Here is a 23,897-nt window from a genome sequence, read left to right on the forward strand (position 1 = left end):
TGCTTTGACAAAACTGCTTGAGTTTTTTTACTCTATTATCTGTTAGGCAAGCCAGAGTAAATCGAGGGCAGCTTAGGCCAACATAAACAGATGTTGTTTACCTTTTCAATAAGTACATTTAAGAAGAGGATGTGTTGTATATGATCTGCGATATTTCTTTGTGCTTTAAAGTCAAAAGTTCAAAGAAAGAGAACAGGTGAAACAGAAGCTGAAAGAGAAGTAGGGCTGACCTAGATTTATCAGCAGGAGTCTCTTTCTTCACCGCTGTTTGTTTTCGGATTTGGGCTTTGGTGGGGGATGAAGGCACTTCTTCTTTCTCTTTGTCCTGGGTGATTTTCATACGACCTTTCTTTTTAACTGGCTCCTGAACAAAGGCAAAAGAGACGGTTTATAAGAAAATAAAGCACAATTTAGTCAAAGATGAGGAAGAAAATCAACACTTTATTTCACAGTTTACTTTTTAATTCATCTGCATGTCGCAACATGATGCATGATGTACTTACACTGTACATAACTTCAATCTACCCTAGCCATTTGGCTCAATGCAAATTTGTGACATAAGATTTCCTACACATACTGTTACATCATACAGGACTAAGATAGTATAGAGAAAAAGCAACGATTCCCTTGAGAATATGACCTCCACAATGTGTCACTCATGCTTGAAACACTAAGCAGGTCCCATGAGAACTTGCTTCTTGACACAAAAGTGTAGCCAGGCTGTCGCCACCAAGTGCCTATGCTCACTTTCATTTGGCTCTAGCCATAACAGGTATCAAGCTATAGCAGACAGCTCCAAACGGATGAAATATAAGTTGGCGGCACCAGCATGGCCAATCAGCAAAGATAAATGAAGTCATGACATTATCCATCCGGGTCCATTCTCAATTTTACAGTTACACTAGTCACTATAACGTCAGTCCACAACTTCAGAGTCAACGAATCCTACTGCTGTGACATCAGACAACAGTCCACGAAGTGAAATGAAACCGAGTCATTATTCAGGCTAACAAAAGGGGGATACGGATGGAAAACATGGCAACAGCACAGTGCTGTTCATTTAAAACTAGAGTATGTGATTTGTTTTTAGAAGTTTATTTCCAGAATTTCTTTAAACATTTTACAGATCATCTTGTTTATGAATATTTACTACTATGATCAATTCCTAAGTATTCATTATGACTTGGAAATGTACACTTCTCATTCATTAATATGTGGATCGTCTATGTTAATTGTCTTAATTAACAGCCATAGACACATTTGGCCGCAAAACTCTAATTTGGTAACTGGTTAGTTTGGTAAGGGCAGTAAATATAATATTTATGACTATGTAAATATTCATGAAAAGGTCAGATTCGTGAATGGGACGCAATCATTTTGAAAATAAATGAATGTAATTACAAGCTACATCTTTATTTGTTATATTTACCTCTTTGATATTGGTCTCCGTGTCAGGGTTGGAGGTCTCTGTGGTGGTTGAGGAGCAGTCGTCATTATCTCCACTAGTTTCCCTTGGCTCTTCCACACCGCTCTTTCCCTTTGTCTTTCGATCTTTTTCTTCCTTCTTTTTCTGAGCTTTTGTTTTGGTTCGTACTTTCCCTTTGGTTTCCAAAACTGTACCAACAAACAAACAAAAACAGTCATGTTAAAAATGTTGCAGTGGTTTGACCTGTTGCAAGAAATGTGATACTTTGCAACAGCTGATGATATAATAAAAGAGAATTCACAGATTATATTTGACATTGCTTGCTGCCAAAAAAACAAACCCTTTATTTACAAATGAAGTATTTAGTCAATTGTAAATTAGCCAGAATCAAAAATATGTGTTAAGTGGAAGTCTGTAACTTGTTTTTAGCCATATTACCATAAACTGTCATGGAATTCTGAAAGTAGTGCACAAAATAGCCTACTACGGAAAAATGAGTTCTCTAGCTCCCACTAAAACCTGTAGTCTTGTTTACAAAATTTCAGCATTGCCTTGATTAGCTTAATCTAACAGGTTTTGGGGTGTGGGCAGCTAGCTGCCCAGTCACACGGCTTCGCTGGCATTTGAGGGGAGACAGGAAGTTGAATACTTATTTATTCTTTGGCTTAAATTGGAAATTAAATGCATTTAGCGACAGAATTTGTGTTTTTCAACTTCGGGTGTTCTGATAATTCATGTACAACTTCCAAAATCCCAGAATCAAGGCTTTACGTACTGCATGTCAACAAGAAAACGTACAGACGGCAGCTTTCAACTTGATGCCACATTGACACAAGTGAACCGCACTGGCTTGCTTTAACACCTCCCAGCCAAAACACCATTGTGAGCAAGGTTTCTGAGTCAGAATCAAAATCGAACCTTTGTTTTGTGAGGACTGCTGTGAGCCCTGGTCTGTGGAGGGGGACCGGGGCCGGTCCAGGTCTCCATCCATGGCACTCAGGAGCTTCTGGTTGTAGCTCTGGTCCTCTGCAGACAAGCCCCTGGAGCCCTGTGTGGTGGCTGTGCTTGGCACCTCCGCCAGGCTGGGAGCTGAGGGCTGACCCTGCTTGCTGGAGCTCCGTGCCTTGCGGTTAGACAGCTGGCTCAGGCTGCTGTCCTTGGCTGAGGAGGTGGAGGAGGAGGAGGAGGAGGAGGAAGATTGCATAGTTGTGGAGCGTTGTGAGCCGGGTCTGAGTCGGGCATCGCTGAGCTCTGCTGAAGCCCGTCCATTAGCCTGTGGCGTCCCTGCCTGCCGACCTCCGGCCCTGCCGCCTCTCCCATCAGACCCATACATTCCTCTGGTCGAGTTCTGGTTCACATCGCTGTAATCATTCAAGCTATGATGCAAACACAGAGGCAGAGAAATGCATAGTTTGATAAGCTGTATTGGATCTTGATAAACTTCAATCATTCTGCTTATGCTTCTTTAGGCTACTGGTATATCTGTAGGCTAAACAGCTACTGTACATGTCTATACAGAGGCAAATGTCATTTTCCCAAACGGCATTCTAGAATAAATACAAAAAACCATAGTGAAAAGGCAAATCATCTACATATAGGCAAATAATTTACATCTCAGGTAAATGAAGACGTCCTTTGTTTCGTCTGTGCAACTTACTTGGCGTCGATGCGCACAATTTCCCTGAGATCAAACACCCTGCCCGCGTCCAAGGCGGAGCTGCACTCGGCCACCAGCCGCTTCTTGAAGGGCTCCCATATGCCCTGGGCCTCCAGGTAGGCCGTGCCAATCACCACCAGGAACATGAAGCTGAGGAGCAGAAACACACGAGAAGAGCCTTTCAACACCCGCAACTCAATATTAACTTGCCAATGACTACAAGGATACACCGAGTTTATTGGTCCCACATATGAAGTAATGTAGTGAAGCATTTTATAACGTGGCTGGCCTGTGGGTAGAAGCTTTTCTCAGTCTGTCTGTCTCCTTCCATACTTTAGTTTCCTATACAGTCCCTCCCTGATTTAGCCCTTTGAATTTGCCACTGTTGTAAAGCTGGGCCTACTGTGGTCATTGGGTGTGTGTCATCAATGTCAGACTAACTCTACAGTACTGTACATTGGTTTGGTGTGTATCGTCTGTGTGAGGCTGGCCTTATAGTGTGTGTGTGTGTGTGTGTGTGTGTGTGTTCAATGTGAGGCTAAGCTTACAGTGTGTGTGTGTGTGTGTGTGTGTGTGTGTGTGTGTGTGTGTGTGTGTGTGTGTGTGTGTGTGTGTGTGTGTGTGTGTGTGTGTTCAATATGAGGCTAAGCTCACAGTGATTACTGGTCATTGGATGTCGTGTGTGTGTGTGTGTGTGTGTGTGTGTGTGTGTGTGTGTGTGTGTGTGTGTGTGTGTGTGTGTGTGTGTGTGTGTGTGTGTGTGTGTGTGTGTGTGTGTGTGTGTGTGTGTGTGTGTCTCATGAGCAGCATCCTCACCTCATCATGAGTGAGACCACGATGTAGAGCTCCAGCTCCCAGTTGGGCCGGGGCAGCACGTCGGTGCAGACGGCCAGCATGTGGTAGGGCAGCGAGGCGTTCAGCATGAAGGAGAACTCCGAGCCGCCCGCCGTCACCAGACGCAGCTCCCGCACCACCCGCGACGAGGTGAAGTCCGGAGTGAACCTGTACACAGTCACAGGGGTGGAAAGGGGTAGCCTGATTATCATCCACTTTCATATCTCTTTGAGACTTGGTCTGACCAAGAGCATAATAATAAACATTTCCCAAACGGCACGGTTGACCCGCCTCCCTTGGTTCGCTAATGATTGTTTGCTTCCCAACAAAGTGGGAGGAGGTCCCGATTTTTCGGGAGTTCAGAAAGTACTTGCATTGCTCTTGACCTGACTAGTAGCAACATTGAAGGTGTTGCGTCACTAGGAGGGCAAGGCCTGGCTAGGAAAGGGGCACAGGGGATGCATTAGACTACACGTACACATCCAATCTTTCACTTTACTTCACTTTTCAAAACATTCATTTTACGATACTGTGATTGTACGAGTACAATTTGAACTAAAGAATGTCTGGGGAGGTCATTTATCCAGGCCATGTTAGCCAAGTGGGTTTTTGTAAGAAACTGGACTTCTTTTAGAGCTTCATCAACAAGACTTCTGATGACGTTACTCAGATGAGGAAACCTCTATGAAGCGGAAGGTGATGTTCAGTTGCTTACAAAATTACAACTAAATCTTTAGGTACTACGTAAGTTTAATGGCTTTGTGGTGTTTCTTTTATTCACCAAGTGGGTTTGATGGAAAGCCAAAATCCAGAAACATGTTCCAATCATGTCCAATTCTCAATGAAATACCTTTTAATTCCATTAAACACCTTTTGGTTGCTGCTGAGTCATGCACAAGTAGTTAAATAATAATACTACAGTTCCACACAAAATATCATTCAACATTAAAGGTGGTTTAATGGTTTTGTGGTTGCTTTATTAGTTTGGGCAGTGGAACCGAATGCCCATTGAAATGTGGCCTCAATGGTCTGGTAAAATCGACAACAGAAGTTCATGACACTTAAATACATTTACTATCTGAAATGGCTATACCAAGGTAAATTAACACAGTTCTATGTACAACGGTGTGCAGTAGTGTTGTGTGCTCTGGTGCAAATTCTGTGAAGGCCTGTTATGGTTTCCTGCTGCTTCGACCACTTTAAAGCAGGCCTTATCAGGTTTGCTTTCTTTTTTAGCCTTTCTACACCACATTCAAAACCTCCTGTGTTTGCTACTTTATCTCATGAAAGTTTATATTGAGTGTGACTGTCAGACGAAACCTAATTGAGAAGGCTGCATTTCTTGGAGGTAATCTTGTTGAGTATGTGCTAGGTGTTTACTTGACTGTGTGTGAGAGGGGTGCAAGTACAGAGGAACAGAGAGACGATTCAGGTCACTCGCACATGTACACACACGCACACACACGCACACGCACACACACACCTCCCTGACAGGTATTAATGGAGAGTCAGTGTGACCCCTTTGACAGGTGCTGTTTGCTCAGTCAGAAAACCTGGGAGGTTTTCCTGCAAAACACACCCCTCTCTCAAACACACACAAACACACCAGATCGACCTACTTTTTCTCTACCCTTTACACCTTGTGGACTCCTAACCTAGTTAACAGATCCATTCATTGCGAAGCAAATTGAGGAAGGTAAAGTGTTAATTCTGATGATGGTGATGTGATTATTGATCCGGGAAGGGGAGGGGGTTGGTGGTTGGCACTCACAGGATGACGAGGTCTTTGGAGGTGTTTGGCTTGAGTGCAAGTTCTTGGCAGCCGAGGACTTTGAAGCCGTAGCCCTGGCAGGGCTGGCCGCTGATGGCCATGGAGCGGACATGAAGCGGCAGCAGCCCCGTGTTCTCCAGACGGAAAGTCTTCTGCAGCGTGAAGTTGGGCTCCTTGGCTTTGACTAAGACAGAAAAGGGGAGGGAGAGAGAGAGAGAGAGAGAGAGAGAGAGAGAGAGAGAGAGAGAGAGAGAGAGAGAGAGAGAGAGAGAGAGAGAGAGAGAGAGAGAGAGAGAATGGGGGAGGGAGAGGGAGGGAGAGAGTTTGTGTGTGTAGAGGGAGTCATTAGTAATGAGCCCAATCAATGACTTCAGACAAAGCGTCATTTGACGTAACAATTATGGGTTTACACAGAAATTCTCCCTAAATCCCTGGTCTGAGTATGTGTGTGTCTGTCTGTCTACACAAGATTTTCAGTCTGCTAGTTCCAGTTAAAGGCCACCATTGAAGTCTATGGACGAGAAATTCAATGAGAGCATCGCGACACGTTTGCAGCTGGTGGATAATAGGTTGAATACTCACTTTCACAGTCTTTGAGCAGCGCCTCGGTCATCCTGAAGCGGAGGAAGCTGCCTGGTCCCGGGCTCTTGCCCCCCAGCTTCACACTCTCCCTGGTGCCCTGCCCATGCACCAGCACCACATCCACCACCGTCAGGTTATTCCTACAGAACCATTACATTACATTAAATTACATCAAACACACAATATTATCCAGAACCACATCCACTACTGTCAGGTTATTCCTACAGAAATATTACATTACATTAAATCACATCAAACACACATTATCCAGAACCACATCTACCACTGTCAGGTTAGACACATTACATTACAACCTTTAGCAGATGTTTTTATCCAGTACATCTACCAAAGCATGATTTTATTCCTAAATAAATATTACATTGCAAAATACTAATATATTGCAAATATATAGGGGGGGAAGTTGATGGTATGGGAGAGATGAGTGGGGGGAAAGACGCAAAAAGAAGACAGGGAAAAAAAAACAGAAACAAAAATACAAAACAAAAGATATGTAGAGAAGGGGATGGATGAGAAGAAAAGTAGAGAAATTTAGAAAGCAAGTGCAAAAAGATTAAAGACTGGGGCAGAAAAAGGGTGGAGGATAAGGAGAGAGAAGAGGATGAATAAATTGAAGAAATAGAGAAATAGAGAGAGAGAGAGAGAGAGAGAGAGAGAGAGAGATAGAGATAGAGAGAGAGAGAGAGAGAAAGAGAAAGAGAGAGCTGCAAGTAATGACAGCAGGCGCACTTATTAAAAGGAGTGTGGCCTGTCGCCTTTAAAGTTCAGGCTGGGCAGAGCAAGCGCAGTAGCCAGCTACACAGAGAGAGCAGAGAGAAGAGCGTGCCAATGTTAAAGATTTGCCACCATGAATGCCACCCCTGTCTGGCGCTCTCTGTCTAACCCAGATACATCTTGGCAGCTTAACACATCTCTTGCCTCATGCCACATGTGTACAGAGAGACGACTGTGGCTGGTTTCTTTTGAAGCATTTTGTCTCACAAACACCTCGGGCAACTTAGTTTAGCCCTCCCCTAAGGTTCAGTGGGTTCATCACACACACACACACACACACACACACACACACACACACACACACACACACACACACACACACACACACACACACACACACACACACACACACACACACACACACACACACACACACACACACACACACACACACACACACACACACACACACACACACACACACACACACCTACAAACACAAATATACACCCCTACACACAGACACAGAGACAGAGACAGAGACAGAGACACAGACACAGACGCACACACACACACAGTGGCGTAACACAAACACTTGGGGCCCCCCTGCAGGATATTAGAGAGGGCCCCCCCAACCACACACACACATACACACACTCTGCCAGCCTGGACAACCCCATGAGTGGGTGGGTGGGTTTATGTCTGGGTATAAATCTCCACTGGGTGCAGACGGGGTGCCGGAGTTACAGTGAGGCCAGGGAGCTCCACTCTCAGAACTCGCTCTCAAGCCCACAGCCCCACACAAATAATGAAACATACACATGGCACACACATGCACATGCTTACAAAAAGGCTAACGTCTGAGCACGCACATACTGTAACACGCACACACACACACGCGCGCACACACACACACACACACACATTACAGGTGTAAGTCCAGCTGCTATCGAGTACAAGATGAGCTCAAGGCCATAGAAAATCTTGAGTTCAACGTTGACTCAAAGACCGTGCTCGAGTACTACAGCTCCAGGGAATGATTTTTTGGGGGGTTGACAGATGGATATTCAGCATCGCACAATCCACATTTGGGCCCTACCGTTAGGCAGCGGTAGGGCCTTGGTAAAAGTATTCTGATACAGTATAAGCACCAAAAGTCTCTGCACACGGAGTGTCCTAACGATGAATGTTACACCTGCAGCTCCAAATAATGAATGCAGCCGGCCGCAGTGCCTTACCTGACCACCAGGAGTGAGGAGATGCTGTGGCTCCTGTTGGGGGTGAAGGTGACTGTGAGGGACTTGGACTCTCCGGGCATCAGCAGCAGGTTGCTGACGAAGGGCCGCGTGGAACCTTCCAGAAAGCCCGCCCCAGGCTTAGTCACTGAGGACTACCGGACAAGACATAAACAAAACAAACAAATAAACAAAAAACACATCCTATGACTCAACCGTAATGAATGCAGCACAGAATGACGGAAAGCATCCCACACCCAATCGAGACGTCAATGATTAGAAGACGCCATGATCACTTTTGTGTGTGTGTCTAGGGAGGTACTTACGTGATTTTTATTGACCTGAAATTCCAGTGTATCTGTACTGATGTCAATGGTAGATCCATTTACAAGCGAAAGCCTGAAAAAGATCAATTCAGATGGCTAGGTTAGCAGACTTTTTGACTGAGCAGAGGGGTGTGTGTGTGTGTGTTGTGAGTGTGAGTGTGAGTGTGCCTGCCTATGTCTCAGGGCTGCTCATAGTACTCACTTCCGGCTCTGTTAGTGCCAGGAAGTGGCTTCCACAGCATGGTGTAGTATAGCTCATATCCTAAAATAGGTCTCATTTTGCAGATTTACGTACCGTCATTGAAATGTAATGAATGAATCCCAAATAAGCCAATTGCTAGAGCACATATTTGTTGGTAGTTAACCAGGAGAACAAACAGGGCCGCTGCTAAGGTTTTGGAGGCCCTAAGCATAACTGGTCAGGAGGCCGCCCTCATAATTAAGTAATATGTTTTTTAGTCAATCTCAATTTAGGAGGCCCCAATTTTGGGAGCAAAGTGGTTGAGGCCCGAAGTGCTCTGCTTACTCTGCTTATGCCTAGCGGCAGCTCTGAGGGCAAAAGGGTCTATTTGCAAAACGGTGTAAACGACAATTTTTGACTTTTGCATTTTATTATTGGAAACGACTGTTCAGACGTCATTTCACCTATGTGCAAATTATTGGCATTAAGACATTTTGAGAACATACTTTTTAAACCTATCTAAAATGACTTTATTTGCAAAACGGTGTATTCGACATAACACTTAATTCGCAAAATGACGTTGCATTCTATTTGAATCTCGGACGACATGGGAAGCGTGGGGAAGCTGCGCTAACTGTCCTAACCTACCATCAGTCAGCTGACAGCAATAAACAAAGAGGATCTGATCGGAAAAATAACTGAAATTGTGCTCACAGCACACGACGACAACGTATTCAAATTCAACGGCAACACTTCGTCTTTTATGAGCTCCATAAGCAAGCACCACTACGCACGAGGCAGCGGAGTTCAACAGCTGTAGACGTGCCAACGTGAGTACCAACATCGGAGGCTTTTGGGGTGGAGCCGCGGTGAAACCAGTGGCTGTTGTTTAACGGAGAGAGGGAGAGAGAGAGCACCACAGACTGTATTGAGAATAGCCTACCATGATTGGTCCAAGAGATGGGTTTAAACAGGCGAGAAACCCGCGAAAATGGTGAGTGTTGAAGTTGTGTCCTCTACTCCGATGATGGGTCTACTACCATGCCGAAATATCGGACCGACAGCTGGGGACACGCTGTCAAAAACTGCCATGGTACGATGCTTATATCGCTTTGCAAAGAAAATAAGTATGTTCGGTAATTGTGTACAAAACTACCTCAAAATTGTACTATTTCATGTATCTGATTGATTATTGTTGATCAGGTATTGTACCTAGGGTTCCATTCGTTCATGAAAAATTATTTTGCTAACTGGTTGAAGCTGTTTGGCAGGATGACGGCAGATATGCTGCATGTGGGTATCAGTTTCCACTCATTTTTACCACTTTTATGACCCCAAGTTGATAATAATACGTAATACATTTTCAAAACATGTGTCATTTGCCTTCAATTAGCTCAAGAAATACTCTGATGGCAAAAAATGTGAATGAACATGACGGTTAATTCCCAGTACAAAAATGCAGGGGTGGAAAGTAACTAATTACATTTACTCAAGTATTGTACTTAAGTAGCTTTTATGAGTACTTTGTACTTTTTAAGTAGTTTTTTTAAAATAATACTTTTACTTGTACTTGAGTCCATTTTGACCCAAGTACTTTACTCAATTACACTGGAACCTGGCCTGAGTACTGAGTAAAAAAATGGACAAAATGTCATGCAAAATAATGCCACAATCTGCCGAAAATGAACGATTATGCAGGACGGCACACAGCATTTCCACTATTGTACTATCTTGTATTGGATGATGTACTTTTTACTTTTACTAGAGTACATTTTTAGAGAGGTACTTTTACTTTTACTTGAGTAGGATTTGGGTAAAGTAAAGATACTTTTACTTGAGTACACATTTTCTGTACTCTTTCCACCTCTGCAAAAATGTCAATTTCCCAAAATTTTCCAAAATGGAGATACACCGTTTTGCAAATAAAGCCTTCAAATGTAGTTGGTCTCTCCTTCATTTTGGCTTTTTATGTAGTGGTTTTGTGTGTTTTATGTAGTGATTCTGGAAGGAAAGTCACTTCTGGGCACTGATTCAATTTACATTGAAACAAATGGCAAATCTACCGGAGCATACCCGGGTTGTCACAACTCTGAATTCCATGTCTCTGGGTGTGTTCATCGTTGTATCATTCACTTCACTTCCCAATACTGGGGTGTGTCTCTCCGTGTGTGTCTGTGAGTGTGATTGTGTGCGTGCATGCGTGCGTGTACCTGTCGGTTATGAGTCCAGTGAACATGTAGGGGTTGGGGTAGAGGGCCAGGGGCAGCACCTGCACGTACACGGGCACATCAGCCGGGTTCTCCAGCAAGACCACCTCCTCCTGAGGAACATACACACACACACACACACACACACACGCACACACATCAGCACTACTCACCTAGACAACATCACAGTGTTCCTTTTGTAACACAGTATACACGGAGGAGTGTCATTGTTTCTGACTATGCAGCACATAGGCTACTTTTTATCTCAAAATATGTTTTATGTAAACTTATTCTTCTTAATGTGTTTTTTGTACATTTATTGTCCTTTTTGTCTATGTGCTTGTCTGTGTCTGTAACTATATGTATGCTGCCATTTTGACCAGGACTCCCTGGCAGAAGAGACTGTAGTCTCAATGGGACAACCCTGGCTAAATAAAGGATAAATAAATAAATAAATAAACACTATATCAACATCATATTCACACCTCCACCACTCACTGACACAAGATCACAATATTCAGTAGCACTCACAAATACACACGTCAGAAAATTCATCACAGCACTATACCAGCCCCATAACCACGGCACCATCAGTCACCAAGGCATCACAATGTTTACGAACACCCTTCCTAACATCCTCCTGATGAGCGCGGACACACATGATATGATCATTACATAACACTATCAGCATCATATTCACACCACCACCATCACTATCTTGCACAACATCACAATTTTCAGCAGCAATTTTCACAATTTTCTCTTGACGCGCACAGACACAACTACGTCACTTATCACAACACTTCATCGAGACAACACCACCATCTTCACAAACACCCTACCCTCCTGAAGAACACACACACACACACACACATGCACGCACGCACGTACGCACACACACACACACACACACACCCTGCGTATTCGTCACAACATTACATCAGCACCAATATCACATCAGAACAATCACCAACACATCACCATGCTCACCGACACACTGCCGTCATAACCCCTATTACAACACCATGGTCATCAATCAATCACAATCAGTCATAGGCAACGTGGAATCAATAGTTTAAAATTCAGCACCACATATTCCAAATGACGAGGGTTTTAACCAGAGATTCTTTAATTATAGAGATATGCCAACATAATAGGTTTCTATGGGCACCTAACATGACCAGGTTCCGGTCTGCCTAAAGGGGCGTGTCATAATGCTCCTAGCATTGAATAGAACAGTCCTCAGGTCTGCCTAGGTCTGCCTAAAGGGGGATTTCCCCCCCAATAATAGAACCCGGAAACAATGGACCAATGGAACCTCTCTCTCTCTACTCTCTCTGTTTTAACTGTTCTACTCAGCTAGGTGATCATTCAACCAGGAAGTCACCTGGTCGAAATGGACGGGATTGTAGTCACTAATGAATCCAGGCTAACCATCACTGATCACAACCCCATAATAGCACCCTTATCACAACACCACAGTCACTAAGACATAACCATGTTCACACATTGCCATTGTGAAACCTCCACAACACCATGATCATTAATCAATACCAATGATGGTGGTGTGGTGGTATTGGTGATGTGGTAACCATGGTGTGTTGCTGTTGTGTTGTAATAACACCACTATCATCATTGTCACAACACAACAGGCAGCACCGTACCACATCACCATGTTCACCACAACACCATATAACAGCGGTTACCATCAACACCACATCAACACGTTCATCCACATCAACACACGATCTCTTTTGGGTGGGGTGAGACTGTGTGCTGAGCGTGTACTGTATGTGGAGGAATGTTTTTCCATGGCAGAGGAGCCCTTGAGCAAGGCACCTAACCCTGCATTGTTACAGGGACTGTAACCAATACCCTGTGTGTGTGTCCCTGACATGTGTGTGCCTGTGTGTGTGTGTGTGTGCGTGCGTGCGTGCGTGCGTGCGTGCGTGCGTACTCACGGCTGAGCTGTTGACGTTGGTGAGGGGGAAGTGGATGTTTCGGGGAGAGCTGACCAGCTTGGGCCACATGAGCTGAGCGCTGACTTTGGTCTGCACATGCTTCTGAAGGTCCGTGTTCACCTCGAAGATGGCCTCAACCCTAATGGCAGACAATGGCAAAAAACATTGTTATAAAAAGTCAAATATAAACTGTGACACCGAAATAAACAATAAGTGCAATCAAAAGTCAAATGAAATAGAATAAAAAAGAATAGAATTCATATAAATAATTAACATAAACACATTAAAAAAATAGAAATACAAACAATGCATACATGAATCACTATGTAATAGACCAACAAATGGATTCATAGCTCACCCCACAGGTGGCCTTACAGTTCGGAAAAAAGTCAATCTGACCTGACAAAGCATCAAACATGGAGAAACACATGCAGAACACACAAGTTTGTGTTACTTACTCAATCCCTGATCGTTCTTCCAGCTCTCTCCACCTTTTAAGGAGTTTCTGGTGCAAGTCCACATCCGTGTCCCAGATGTCTTCTTGCATAGCCACGCCATGAGGCCTGGGCTCCGCTGAGGGAGGGAAGGGGGAGAGGGGAGACAAAAAGGACAATTTGTTTGAGACACTTTGTATCAAAAACAACTTATGCAACTTTTTAGATGAACAAAAGCTATGAGGACTCAGGAAGATAGAAGTACAGTAGACGGAGCGAAGGAAAGGATGAGATAATGTTTGTGTGTGTGTGTGTGTGTGTGTGTGTGTGTGTGTGTGTGTGTTGGAGAGAGAGAGAGAGAGAGAGAGAGAGAGAGAGAGAGAGAGAGAGAGAGAGAGAGAGAGAGAGAGAGAGAGAGAGAGAGATATGGAGACAGAGAAAGAGACAGAGACAGAGAGAAAGAAAAAGAGAAAGAATCTGTCTCTCTCTCCCTCACTCACTCACAGATCATCTCAGTGTGTGTGTGTGTGTGTGTGTGTGTGTGTGTGTGTGTGTGTGTGTGTGTGTGTGTGTGTGTGTGTTGGAAAGAGAGAGAGAGAGAGAGAGAGAGAGAGAGAGAGAGAGAGACGGAGACAGAGAACGAGAGAGAGAGACAGACAGAGACAGAGACAGAGAGAGAGAGAGAGAGAGAGACAGAGAGAGAGAGACAGAGAGACAGAGAGAGAGAGAGAGAGAGAGAGAGAGAGAGAGAGAGAGAGAGAGAGATATGGAGACAGAGATAGAGACAGAGAAAGAGACAGAGAGAAAGAAAAAGAGAAAGAATCTGTCTCTCTCTCCCTCACTCACTCACAGATCATCTCAGTGTGTGTGTGTGTGTGTGTGTGTGTGTGTGTGTGTGTGTGTGTGTGTGTGTGTGTGTGTGTGTTGGAAAGAGAGAGAGAGAGAGAGAGAGAGAGAGAGAGAGAGAGAGAGAGAGAGAGAGAGAGAGAGAGACGGAGACAGAGAAAGAGACAGAGAAAGAGACAGAGAAAGAGAGAGACAGAGAGAGAGAGAGAGACAGAGAGAGAGAGAGAGAGAGAGAGAGAGAGAGAGAGAGAGAGAGAGAGAGAGAGAGAGAGAGAGAGAGAGGTGTGTGTGTGTGTGTGTTTGTGTGTGTGTGTGCGCGCGCGCGCATGCAAGCGTGCATGAGTGCGTGAGTGAGTGAGAATGAGAACGAGTATTTGGTAGGCGTTCAACTTGATGTCAACAGGGCATGATTTGACAAATGATGTGCAATGTAGGGCAGTGGAGGGACGACATGTGTGGCATGACACAGATCTAATGTGATTCACACATGTGTACACAAGCAGAACATACAAGGTGAAAAGAGAAGGAAGAGAGAGAGGGGGGGATGCAGGAGTGGCAGGATGATAAGCATACTTACATTTGAATATAAAGGGGACTCCGACGTAACACTGGTCACCACACTGCAAACTGGCATCGAAATAAATATTTGCCACCTGTGACAGAGGAATAAAAAACGTGAGCAAATGAAACGATAAGCATTTGTATGAAGGGGCCTAGAAGAGCGGAAACCTATCTGTGGTCAGCTGCTCGTGATGCCTTGCCTATGCAAATGATCACGAGACAGGCCTTCAATCGCCATTGCTCAAATACAGATGGAAACATTGTGTACTAACCGCAAGTCTACTTTGACAAATAGTTTGTCTTTCCTCCATGCAAATGTGCCGCACTGTAGCTTGTATGCGATCATCAACTCTAAGCAAACATGTGTCTCATTATTAATGCCAGACTTTGTTAGGAAAAAAACTAAACAAAAAAGCTTCTCTGGATAACTGGTTCAAGACTGGCTGAAACATGCAATTATTTATCATGAAAATAATGATTAAATGTGGAGCTATACTCATACATCAATACATCATTTTTATATGTAAATGTCTGCCCTTGTGTTGTTTTATTATCAGCATTATGCCAGTTACTTATTACAATTGGATGTTCCTATATGATACAAATGTAAATGTAACAACACTACTATGACAAATACAAATGCACTGTAAACATGTATGATTGTGGAGTACCATTCTAATACAAATTATCACTATAGTAGTAATGCAGTATAGTAGTAATGTTTATGCATTTATGTATGATTCAGGGGTGATAGTGAAAAAAAAATCCTGAGCCTGAACTTTTTCCCCTGCTCTAACGACGACGACAAGATACTGCATAGTGACGTAACGTAGGCCTATTTTGACACATTATTCAAACATTTAATAGCCTGTGTATGACCATTATTCAAGCCTGATAGTAGAAGAAAACCCTGAACCTGTAACACTTTCTGAGATAAGAATAACCTAATGGCTAATAATTATCAATGTTTTTATTTTTGCAAACTCTGTCAAGCCTGAAATCAGGCATGGAGCCTGAATACTATCAGCCCTGGTGATTATGGACTTTTCTCGATTGTGATGGGGTGGTTGTGGGGCTCGGACCTTGGACTTGCGTCGGGGCTCCAGCTCCTCCTTGTTGCTGCGCATGCGCTTGGCGTAGAAGCGGGCGTCAGTGCCCAGCGGGCGCAGGGGGTGTAGGAGCCTCACCCGCTGGGAGAAGGAGCTCAGGATGCTGAAGCCCTGGTGCACCACTTTACCCTGGAGGACCACAGCAACAACAACAAGAACTTCAGGGAAAGTGTTAACTTATTAATTAAAGGAACACTTAAGGAGTTTCTTATCGGCCCTCAAGAGGGGGTTGGGACAGATACTGGAATGAGTCCTACCTGCCTGTCTGCCTGTCTGCCTGCCTGCCTGCCTGCCTGCCTGCCTGCCTGCCTGCCTGCCTGCCTGCCTGCCTGCCTGCCTGCCTGCCTGCCTGCCTGCCTGCCTGCCTGCCTGCCTGCCTGCCTGCCTGCCTTCATCTTCAGGTGGCGGCAAACCAACAACATCAACAAAGTTGTATGTAAAGACTTGTATACGGCTCTGAACATTAGGTTGACCAGGGAGCTAGGTTGCGTTTTCTGATGTCTCATGTATTGTTGCGCCTTAAAACAGTGTTTCCCAACCTTTTTTGTCTCGTGTACCCCCTAAGCCTCTTAGTTGTGCCATGAGTACCCCCTAATTCATGTTCTATATCGCTTTCTCTGTCCTGATGTGACCGCTCCATACATTTGTTATAATAATACAATTTTTCCAAGTACCCCCTGCAGTGTGCTCACGTACCCCTAGTGGTACACGTACCCCTGGTTGGGAAACACTGCCTTAAAATATTGTTGATAAAATTGTTTCCACTGACAATACACTGTATACAGTATTGGCACTAAGTCTGCAGAAAGATCTCTCTGCATGATCACAATGCTTGCCCACTTCTGCCTTGTCGCGACGATCGATCAGGGAAACTACAAATTTCTAAAGCGTCACAGTATGACTTTGTACTTCTGTGGAAAATGTTGAGTATTGATCTTTCCTGTTTATTTCAAGTTGCTTTGGGGCGGGGGAAGCTTCTGCTTAAGTCCATGAACATAAACAACGTGCCAACAGATCAATGTGAGTTGCCCTGAAAGGCCACACCACTGGTAATGTTTACATCAGTCCCCCACACATGGGCACACACCACACACACACCACACACCACACACACACACACACACACACACCACACACAATATGAGGAACCCACCGGGAAGGAGGGCGGTAAAACTATATGACTGGGTGAGCTGGTGAGAGTCCCAACTGCCACGACTGCTTTCACCGGTATGGTCAATATCTGCAGACAGCAAAACAGGAAGAGAGCTTGTAAGATTCCAAAACAAAACAAAACAAAACAGGAAGAAGGGAGTGATGGATGTTGGCAAACAAGGTGACCTGGGCTTATACATACCTCATAGTCGGTGGTAATGTGAACCGCACCATCAAACACGCCCTCCAGGGCTTTGGCCACCAGAGTCACTCGGAAGGCTGCATAATAACCAGAAGCCAATATGACCTAGGAAGACACAGACACGGACACACACAGACACAGACAAAGACACAGACACAGACACACGAAAGGTCAGACCCACAAAGACAAAACACACACAGACACACAGATCAGCATCAATCTGGTTTCCCTACACTTTCCCTAAGCAAACAGAAACCCAAGCTGTACTCTGGGTATCAGGGGGGAGACCTATACAAAACAAAACAAAAAAAGAAGCCATACGAGTGCAATATCCACTGTGTGCTTGTCCACGTGTAATGTATGCCAACGTGACACGGGCCAGAGGGTTGGGTCTCTCGGGCTCTATTCTCTGGGCTGTGTCACCTGCTGTCTCTGTAACCAGAGCCCTCAGGGGTTAACGGCTGCCTCGTGAGCCTCCACCATGGAGCCTAAAGGCTTCAGTAGTAAGCAAGTGAGCTACTCCTTGGAGCTGGAGAGACATTTGGCTCCTCATCTGAAGAACTTCATCAGTTGTCTACAACTAGATTTTCAAAAGAGGAGCGGTCTTTCAACATCTTTCTTTATAAAGAAACTTCATTTTTCTTGAAGCTGGAAAGATGTTTAGTTCATCATCCAAAGAACTTCCATCAGTTGTCAACAGTTCTTTGGTGGAGGAATAAAATGTCTTTCAAACTTCCAAGAAGAAGTCCAGTTGCTTACAAGTAATCTCTTGGCCACAACATGGCCTGGATGAAGCTTCACAGAAGGGCTGGGCTGTGAACATAAAAAGGCAGAGGTATTTTTGCATTCCCCTCTCTAAACAATGGCACTGTCAAAAAAGCAAAAAAAGCCCAGAAAAAAACAATAGCATTGGTCCATGAGGACTGTTAGCCTAACAGGAAAATGCCCTGTGTGCCAGATTACCAGTCCTGAGGTCCGTTTCTCGACAACATCGTTGCTAACCAAGTTAGCAACTTCCTTGGTGGCAATGCAATTTCCTGTTGGAAACATAGTAAGTTACTAACTGGTTAGCAACGATGCTTTTGAGAAACGGCGTCCAGGCCTGCTTCACAGACATAATTCAACCATGGAGCTCTCCTCTGGGGTTCCGTGGCTAACCAGCACTGCCACGACCACACCACACAATCCTCTTATTCAAACCAGCTACACGGAAGTGGACAGACATTACTTTTAGGCTATTGATGTTAATTAAGGAAGACACAATTACTAAAAATAAAGAAGCAGGGCCACTGCAGGTAGAAACAAAACTCACTGGGTTTTGGCCTGTGGGTCTACAGTCTCCTGTGGTTAAGAGGGAATTTGAGAACAAAAGTGAAGCGACGACAGTTGCATAATTTCGAGGTCGGAAGTTTGGCAACGCCCCACAATAAACATCCGGGACGAGGAAAAATCAATGGGATTCTTTGATTTCTCAATATCCTGCCAGCACCAGAGTTTGGCAAAGTTTCTTCGAGGTCAGAGGAAGCAGAAATAACAGTGGCCCCACTGACTACGTGCGGTGTTCAGTCTGAGCAAATCAATGAGGAATTGAGGAACGCAAGGGGAGCAGGGGAGGTCATTGAGCAGTGTGGTATAGATCTAGACAAGCCCAGAGACTGGGGCCTTTTTTTTTTTTTTTTTAGAGGTTTGTGTATGTACTGAATTGCGTATGTGTGTATATGTGTTTGTATGTGTGTGCGTGTGCTTGGGTGAATTACGCGAGTGTGAGTGTATGCGTGTGCTTGGGCGAGTTACGCAAGTGTGAGTGAGTATTTTTGTGTATGTATGTGTACATGCGTGAGTGAGTGAGTATGAAAATGTGTGCGTGACTGTGTGTGAGTATGTCCTTTTGAAAACTTAAGTATGAAATGGGCTCTTTCCATTCATTCAGCTGGTTTGCATCAACAATATGCATCTGCTTATTTGCATAAACCAAAAGGGCATCTCTGAATATTTCCATCACCATTTAAAAAAAAAAAAAAGCCTTGGTGGTGAAAAGTGCATATATTATACAAGGTTTCTTTATTTTTTGTGTGTGTGTGTGTCTGTGTGTGTGTGTGTGTGTCTGTGTGTGTGTGTGTGTCTGTGTGTGTGTGTGTGTGTACAGTAAGTAAGTGTGTGTGTGTGCGTGTTGTCTTACGGCTCTGTGGTGTGTGGCTGAGGCACTGTGCAGCTCAGCGAGGCGACTCAGAGCCATGCTCCTGTTGCCCCTCTCCGTCTGCAGCAGCTCCATAGACATGCTCTCCCCCGTCACCAGCCACGACTTCACCTCCAGCTAGAGAGAGAGAGAGAGACAGACACAGAAAGACAGAGAGAGAGAGAGAGAGAGAGAGAGAGAGAGAGAGAGAGAGAGAGAGAGAGAGAGAAAGAAAGAGAGAGAGAAAGAGAGAGAGAGAGAATGAGAGAGAGGATGAGAGAGAGAGAGAGAGAGAGAGAGAGAGAGAGAGAGAGAGAGAGAGAGAGAGAGAGAGAGAGAGAGAGAGAGTTTGGTAGGTGTTCAACTTGATGTCAACAGGGCATGATTTGACAAATGATGTGCAAGGCAAGGCAAGAGGGATCACATGTGGCATGACACACAGATCAAATGTAATTCACACACGTGTCGTGTATACAAGGACAACATACAACATGAAATGAGAGAGAAGACGGGGAGGGAGAGGGAGAGGGAGAATGAAAGAGTTAGGGAGAGGGAAGGGGGAGAGAGAGCGGGCGAGAGAGAGAGCGAGAGAGAGAAAGAAAAAGAGAGAGAAGGCTAGTCAGATAGAAAAAAAGAAAAGATATGTAGAGAAGGACATACAGTAGAACGAGCAAAACAGGAGTTGTCATGGAGTTTAAGGAATAAGGACGGAGACGAGGCCATGGATGGTCAGCATGGCTACAGACAAATGTACTGCACCGTGTCACCTTTTCCAGTGCAGAGTATATATAGAGAACTGGACAAGTGTGTGACTCAATGATGCTCTCATGGCCATGGCATTCAGCAAGTGGATGGTCAGAACTATTTAGAAATGGATGTTTAGATCTGGTCTGCTGACTTGGAGAAAAATAAATGTTCTCTCGTGCCCAAGCCTAAATATAATTCAATATATACATAGGTAAACACAAAAACAGGTACACACTACAACTACACCTACTAGCTGCAGGTCCATGATTCGTTTAACATGACAGTTTCACAATTAAATTGTGAGACAACTTAGCTGTGTCAACAGCAGTTTTGAATATAGCTAGCACTAAATAGCTATAAAACTAGCACTAATGTTTTTTTTTTTTGAACCAACGATTTCACACAAGACGGAATGAGCACGAAGTGGACACTTCTTCCTGAACCACAAATACAGCATACAGGGATAGCAAGGTCAAAAGGGAAGGGAAATGTCACGAGTCATGGCAATCACAAACAACACCGTGGCAGAGGCAGACAAAATGTCCTCAGAAACGTAAAGTAAAACGTGTGCACGTGTGCTGTGCAACCATACATTTGTAGCAGACTGTTTTAATCTGTAACTGGATGTCAGTCTCTGCAGTGTGCAAACATTTGCAAAAGATGCTGCTAATCTCTCTGTGTGGTGCGAGAACAGTGGCAAAGACGTCACTGCACTGATTTGAATCTTGTGCAAGTACCATCATCAAGAAAGACAAAAAAGAGAAGTGGCGTATTAAGTATAATTTCATGATGAAATTATGCTGCATCATATCAAACACCCTATTATTCAGGGTGACACAATCATAGTGTGTCTCCAAGTACCTGCTGGCTATCTGGTGGTATAGTGGTATCTCACCAGATTCATGGAAAGACACCATCTATGACAAGAAGTAACTGCCATTGACGTCCATCAATAAAGCTGATGATACCGTTTCAGCTTGCATGAGAGAGTGGCCCGAAGAAGATCCCACTATGATTCAAAGTGTTGTCAGGCTGTCTATTGTCTTTTAAAACGGCGTTTGTTTGGCATTTAATCTCATGTAATACTTAACTAAAAAGAAAATGATGTTGTACCATCTAATTATGCCCCAACTTTTAGAAGTAGGCTACTAGTGGAATATTACGTTTTAGATAGCCAGCTGGCTTTGTGATTCATTCTAGGGACTGGGCTCAACTGAATGAGTTAGTTCGCCCCCTGTTGTCACGGAGGTGAATTGACGTCATCGACGTCGTTGAATTCTCGGCGGGGAAAAAAACACCACGCCCTTTCCTGCATTCGCACGCAGGACGACTATGAGGGAATACCCCCCGCTGACAGTACGTCTATGCTTTACCCCGAAGTCAGCACAGTATGACTATGTATCACCCTTTAGACTTAAATCGGTTAAACAATAAAATTTCCCTTTTTGAAGCTTATACCCAGCTTTAGACCACTCTCTCACACCATCTACAACACTTGTCTGGCATCTAGATTACTGCTTTTTCGGATGTGTGCAACATAACATTCAAACTGTGACAGCTTGTGCAATGCAGTACAACAACATTCATGCAATCATGCACCACATCAGGCATGCACTACATCAAGATGATTTCTACAGACCTAAATCGTCATTTCTGAGAAACTAGTCTGCATTTAAATGGATTGCACCACACTGATGACTAACAGGCGCCAGATATTAACAGCACTTGAAAATCGAGTGCTTAAATTAAGTCTGCAGACAATTTTGTTTCACTTTTCATTTAGGAGGAACTAAAATGGCTAAATCGCTCTGGTCCTGCCAATCTCTACTCTGCAGCATTTTGGGCCACAGGGTGCTTCCTTCCAGCGGTCAGCAAATGCAATGTAAAGTTTAATCCCTACTGTCCCAGGCGGATCAATAGGGCTGCTAGTCCACAGAAAGAAAACACAAAGAAAACAGCCACATCGGTAATTCATTGTCTGGTAACGCTATGCCTGCGCACGTGTGTCTGTGTGTGTGCTTGGGAGAAAGAAAGAAAGAAAGAAAGAAAGAAAGAAAGAAAGAAAGAAAGAAAGAAAGAAAGAAAGAAAGAAAGAAAGAAAGAAAGAAAGAAAGAAAGAAAGAAAGAAAGAAAGAAAGAAAGAAGACATTTTACACCCATGAAGTGGCCCTGTGTTAATTGTTTAAGTCACAAGCAGACACTTCTAGAGAGAGAGAGAGAGAGAGAGAGAGAGAGAGAGAGAGAGAGAGAGAGAGAGAGAGAGAGAGAGAGAGAGAGAGAGAGAGAGAGAGAGAGATCATAATAGGTGACGATAAAGCAGCCAGAAGGTTTGTGTGTGAGGGGTGGTAGATGGTGAGCTGCGCTGTGTGTGTGTGTGTGGGGGGGCATATGTTTGTGCGTGCGTGTGTGTGTCAGAGCTCACCTCTATTGGATTGCTGTTGATTACCACCAGCACCAAACTACTCGTGTCAGTGGCACTCATGACCCCAAAGTCCAGCACATGATCCTTTAGGCTGGGGGGTAGCACCAGTGGCTGTTGGTAGAAAAAAAAAGCACACACACATACAGAATTACAGACAGTTCTGTACATGGTTGTTGGCAGAGAAGAACGCACACACACAAATTCTACAGCATCACAGTATGACTGCACTTCTGTGGAAAAAGTTGCTTTGATATTTCCTGTTTATTTAAGGTTGTTTTTTTAGGGGCTTTTGGTCAAGTCCATGAACATAAACAATGTGCCCACAGATCAATACGAGTTGCCAAACAACTGGTAATATTTAGATCAGTGCTCCCCACGCACACACCAAAACCTCTGAAAACTTCTGACACTTCTACCAAACATATTGTAGATTAATTATATATTATAAAATAATGGAAACATCAAAGTAAATTTAGTGCAGCGGAAAGAGATAAGTGTACTACTGTTGGCAGTGCTAGGTCATGCCTGGGCTGCTGTCCACCTGCCAATGTAAACAAACAGCTATGTGTTGTTTATCTGTGGGGGCTTCCTTCCCTGTGACTCAAGCACACCCACATCTCATTTGACCAAAGAGCTGACTGGAAAGCATGTTCTGTCTTGTTCTAGTTTTGTTCTAGTAAGTATATTGTGTTTCTTCCAAGTAAAGCCTTTACCTGGTTACACGAGCCTAAGGAGAGCAGTGGGAATGTTTTGTCGTGAGCCAAATCCCTCTTATCCTCTAATAATATACCATATGTCTATTGAGCAAGTCGGCAACTCTGGGCCCACCCATGAAATTGCTTGTTTTCCCCCACGTTTGCTAATTAATATGCCTAATGACAGGCTGCGATTGCCACAGCATGACCACGTGTGGAGCATTCGGAGGGGGAAACAATGCAGTTTTATGGGCGGGCCAGAGCAGCCGACTGCATCAATAAAGTCTATTAGTGTAATAGCCAATGCCAAATATATTTAAAATAAACATGACCAACCCTGACTCCAGTCAAGGGTTTATGGTAGCTGAATTAGCCCACGTTCATGGCAATAACTTCAGGATTATAAGACTGTAACAGGTGGGACTGTGTAGTCCTTAGAGTTGCAAATTGATTGTGAATTCTAGACTCTTGTTTCTCCTCTGGAGGCATGACTGGCCTGTGGGCTTAGCAGAGCGGGGCACTAGGACCCAGCGAGCTGGGGTGGGCAGGGGCACATCTCTAGCGGGTAGTATAAATTGCACTTCCGGATTAGCTGGTGAGGCGAGACCGGTGTTTGCTCACCTGGGCTAACCGGAGCTGTG

General features: G+C 44.3%; 1 protein-coding gene across 1 annotated transcript in view; it reads right to left on the minus strand.

The window, feature by feature from the left end:
• tmem131 (transmembrane protein 131) overlaps window positions 1-23,897 on the minus strand; it is a 68,729-nt gene that overhangs the window by 6,004 nt on the left and 38,828 nt on the right. Inside the window, exons 16-33 of the mRNA XM_063201510.1 lie at window positions 22,562-22,672; window positions 19,396-19,530; window positions 17,217-17,321; window positions 17,016-17,102; window positions 15,836-15,991; window positions 14,770-14,845; window positions 13,371-13,485; window positions 12,913-13,051; window positions 10,955-11,064; window positions 8,564-8,636; window positions 8,241-8,392; window positions 6,271-6,410; window positions 5,689-5,872; window positions 3,900-4,085; window positions 3,084-3,233; window positions 2,345-2,802; window positions 1,430-1,614; window positions 231-364 (exon numbers count right to left, since the gene is read on the minus strand). Of these exons, the coding sequence (XP_063057580.1) occupies window positions 231-364; window positions 1,430-1,614; window positions 2,345-2,802; window positions 3,084-3,233; window positions 3,900-4,085; window positions 5,689-5,872; window positions 6,271-6,410; window positions 8,241-8,392; window positions 8,564-8,636; window positions 10,955-11,064; window positions 12,913-13,051; window positions 13,371-13,485; window positions 14,770-14,845; window positions 15,836-15,991; window positions 17,016-17,102; window positions 17,217-17,321; window positions 19,396-19,530; window positions 22,562-22,672 (2,696 nt within the window). The remainder of the gene's footprint in view (window positions 1-230; window positions 365-1,429; window positions 1,615-2,344; window positions 2,803-3,083; window positions 3,234-3,899; window positions 4,086-5,688; window positions 5,873-6,270; window positions 6,411-8,240; window positions 8,393-8,563; window positions 8,637-10,954; window positions 11,065-12,912; window positions 13,052-13,370; window positions 13,486-14,769; window positions 14,846-15,835; window positions 15,992-17,015; window positions 17,103-17,216; window positions 17,322-19,395; window positions 19,531-22,561; window positions 22,673-23,897) is intronic.

Source organism: Engraulis encrasicolus, chromosome 6, assembly GCF_034702125.1.
Source record: "Engraulis encrasicolus isolate BLACKSEA-1 chromosome 6, IST_EnEncr_1.0, whole genome shotgun sequence".
Classification (NCBI taxonomy): Eukaryota; Metazoa; Chordata; class Actinopteri; order Clupeiformes; family Engraulidae; genus Engraulis; species Engraulis encrasicolus.